Source organism: Parasteatoda tepidariorum, chromosome 8, assembly GCF_043381705.1.
Source record: "Parasteatoda tepidariorum isolate YZ-2023 chromosome 8, CAS_Ptep_4.0, whole genome shotgun sequence".
In the NCBI taxonomy this organism is placed as follows: domain Eukaryota; kingdom Metazoa; phylum Arthropoda; class Arachnida; order Araneae; family Theridiidae; genus Parasteatoda; species Parasteatoda tepidariorum.
In genome coordinates this window covers 21,887,399-21,890,982 of record NC_092211.1, presented here as the reverse complement: position 1 = coordinate 21,890,982, position 3,584 = coordinate 21,887,399, and the positions used below count along the sequence as shown (strand labels likewise).

The following is a 3,584-nucleotide window of genomic DNA, read 5'->3' as shown; positions in this document are numbered from 1 at the left end:
AAATAACGTAGCGCGCGAGAAAATAAACTATAACTTATTATAACACGGATTAAAGTTTACATAAGATGAAAGTAAAGCGAATAACCTTCCCTTTCATCTCATAAATTCTCTACCAACACCTCTTTAGCTCGTTATACAGTAGAGCGAAAAATGAAATCTCGAAGCTTAGCGTCGGAAATCATCGACTTAGAATTTTCACTTCCTATTTCCGAACTTACTGCCCCTTACTTTGGAATGGGTGGGACAGATGGGACGGGTGGGACGTCTGCGTAGAATATCACTACGTCAGAGGTTAGCAGCGCCCCACATTCTTTCACGCACGAAAATTCGAACTTCTCACCTAAACATTCATTCATGCTTCATTCTTTGTGTGAGGTTGGTGGCTGAAAACTACTTCCCCGCTGATCAGCTGGGTGCTGTTGAGAAACAAACTTTTAGGGGTTTCTTCAGTGGCTGAGTTATTTGTGACGTTTACGCTAAGCTGAGAAGTAGTTTGTAATTGAAGTGAGCGGAACATATTCAAGCGTAATTTCAATTTAACGTATTTGTAACATTACGTGTCAGAAAGTAAATAAAATATTAAATGATATTAAAAATGGTTAGGAATGAATTCAAATGGATTATATCACCAAGTTAATTTTCATAATTTTCTTATATGAGTATTATTAATTATATTCTCAAAAGGCAAAAGAATATCATAGTTTCTGACGACTACCAGTTACCTATGCTAAAATCAAACTTAGCATGCAGTAAAAATCAAAGAAATCGTGAATAATTTAGTAAATACAAACGCTGTGACAATAACGCTGTTGCAATGTAATCCTTCTTATGATGTAACATTTTACTAATAATGTACTTTCCATCACGATAAGATCTAACAATGCTTACAATATTCATGATATATGCTAAATAACTTTATGATTTTAATACGAACTTAAAAATATCATATCCGAAAGTCGTCGAATATGTGCAGAATTAATATTTGTGTGATCTTCTAAAAGGAAACAAACCTATAACATTTTAACTGACATCACTGCTTTGGATAATTTCATTTAGAAAGTTGAAAAAGTTATATTTCCACAATGATACATTTTATTAACTGTGCACTAATCATCTTATCATTGATTGAACTAGGTAAGTTTTTTTTTTGTTTATTTAAATAATACATTATAATTCATTTACAAATATGTTATTGACTATTAATGCCGAAGTAATGAAGCGAAACGAGTAATGAAACGAAGTTTGAAACGGTATGTTTTAAAGTCTTCGCATGACATGTAATTAAAGTTTCGATTACATGCAACCGTCTGTTTATTTATTTTTTTTTGTTACATAAATGCCGAAAAACACAAGTTTTTCACCCTAATAACATTTGATTTATTGTCTAGATTGTATGTAAGCGCAAGTAAGTGGTATTCTTATTAGATAAATGGGCTAAACTTAAGTGTGCTAATTAGTTTGAAAGACGATATGATACTTTGAGTTAAATAAGACACAAAAGTGTTCTTTCTTTTCTAAATGAATAATAGTTTTTGATACATTTGAATTCTGAATGTCAGATCCTCAAAAATAGATAAGAGCCGATATCTTGAAAATATGATTCTAACAGTCTAGTATAGAGAACTGTTGAAAATTAGGACATTTTCATGTTAATTTAACTTTTTAAGTATTTTCGTGCATTTTAATTATTCAAATGCATTTAAAAATTCACGAAATAATAAATTAATTTTAACCAAGAATTTTTCTTTGTAATAAATTCTTGTTCCATTATCATTTATTAAATTTTTTCATTTAATTGAAAAAATAGTTATTTTTTTAAATTGTAAGTTGCGCAAATAACATCATATGAAATTGATATTATTACTTAAATTTAAATAAAAAAATATTTGGCTGATTAAAAAAATATTTGGCTAAATTCTTTCAAATTTTTGGTCTTATTTAAAGTAAAAAGCATAAAATAATAAAAGAATAGGCTAACACTATTTTTTTAAATGTTAAGTACACTTTAAATTGAAATCAAAATTAATTTAAGTTTGAAATTTAATTTATTACTGTAATTATTTCAACTTAAACTGTAAAATTTAAACGTCATCATTAACAAAGACATGTATTATGCACTATGTACTCTGAATACATATACTTTATAAAAATGAATGGGGATATTTTACGTTTAAGTGCAAGAAAATGAGACTAAAAACCTGAAAGAATGACATTTTTACAGATTTCAATTACTTTTATCTGATTTTTTAACAGGTTTACATTATTGCTTGTATTAAATAGTAGTAACAAATACAATAAAATTTGATAAATTTAACAGCAGAAATTTTCTTGTAAATGTTTCAATACAATACGAAATGCTTAAGCAAATATTTTTTTTAATTAAATAATTGTATAGACTATGTGGTGTTGGCAAAGATTTAAATTTTGAATGTTTATTTATATTTTTATACTGTTTGATGCATAAGAAAAATATTTATGAATGGTTGCAGTGATTGACTTGTTTTTCCTGAAAAAATGATTTTAAGTTTACTTAAAAATGCCAAATGTTTCAGATTATCGAAATGCTAACTAGCCTCTACAATTTTTAAGCATCTGCATTTATTTATCTAAAATATGAATAAAAAAAAGATTTTACTCAAGAGACACCAGTCTGCGTATTAGGAAAATTAAACACTTAAATTTCTTTTTTGTTGAATATATTTTTATTCATTTTAGTTAATTATTTATTTAAACGTCAGTATTTTCAGTACACATAAAATGGAATAGTTTTTCTCACTTGCCATATTGCCAAAGAGTTGTAATTCAAAATATAAATATTTAATTTCTGAATTTAATTTTTGAATTGCTAAGTTTACTTATCGCTTTTGTATTTTTTACTAATTGAGTAGTAATAAGAACCATAATTTTTGTGTACAGTCAGAAAATGAACGAAAAAATTACCAAACAAATGGTTTAAAGGCTATATATTCTGCTCAAAATATAGTTCATAATGTAGAGTAAACAAGAAAAAAATTACAGAACAATGAAAAAAAGGAGAAGAAAAAAAGAGAAAAATAATAATAAAAATAAAAATAACAAAAACCGAAAGAAAAAGAAAGAGCAAAAATTTAAAATTTTAATCAAAAAATAGTAATTAATAAATCGGAAAATAAAAGAAATAATCTTTTCATCAGCTCACGCGACTATATTCGCATAAAAGAGTGCTTTCCAATATTGCATCAATATAGCCAAAGCAAAATATATCAATACTGTGAGCTGATAAAAGGATTATATCTTTTTTTCTCCGGTTTTTTTAAATTTAAATTTTTTTTCCTTTGGGTTTTTGTTATTTTTATTTTATTATTATTTCCCCCCCCCTTTTTTCATTGTTCTGTAATTTTTTCCTTGTTTTCTCTACATTTTGAACTTCTTTTATGAGTTCTATTTACTTCAAGCTTATGCGCAATAAATAAAATTTATTGTTTTTCTTCATTTTCCTCGTGTTTTTTTTATATTTTATTTTTTTAAATACTCATGGGTAGATCATATAAGTTTTATTACAATATAATGAATTAACCTAAGAGTCTAAAGAGCCATTATGTATA

The 3,584-nt window shown here is 26.4% G+C and overlaps 1 protein-coding gene across 1 annotated transcript in view; it reads left to right on the top strand.

Annotated features, from left to right (window-relative positions):
• Positions 1-287: 287 nt before the first annotated feature.
• The window catches only part of LOC107448720 (cell adhesion molecule Dscam1-like), a 92,864-nt gene continuing 89,567 nt past the window's right edge, over positions 288-3,584 (top strand). Inside the window, exon 1 of the mRNA XM_043050148.2 lies at positions 288-1,134. Coding sequence (XP_042906082.2) covers positions 1,083-1,134 — 52 coding nt within the window. The 5' untranslated portion in view covers positions 288-1,082. The remainder of the gene's footprint in view (positions 1,135-3,584) is intronic.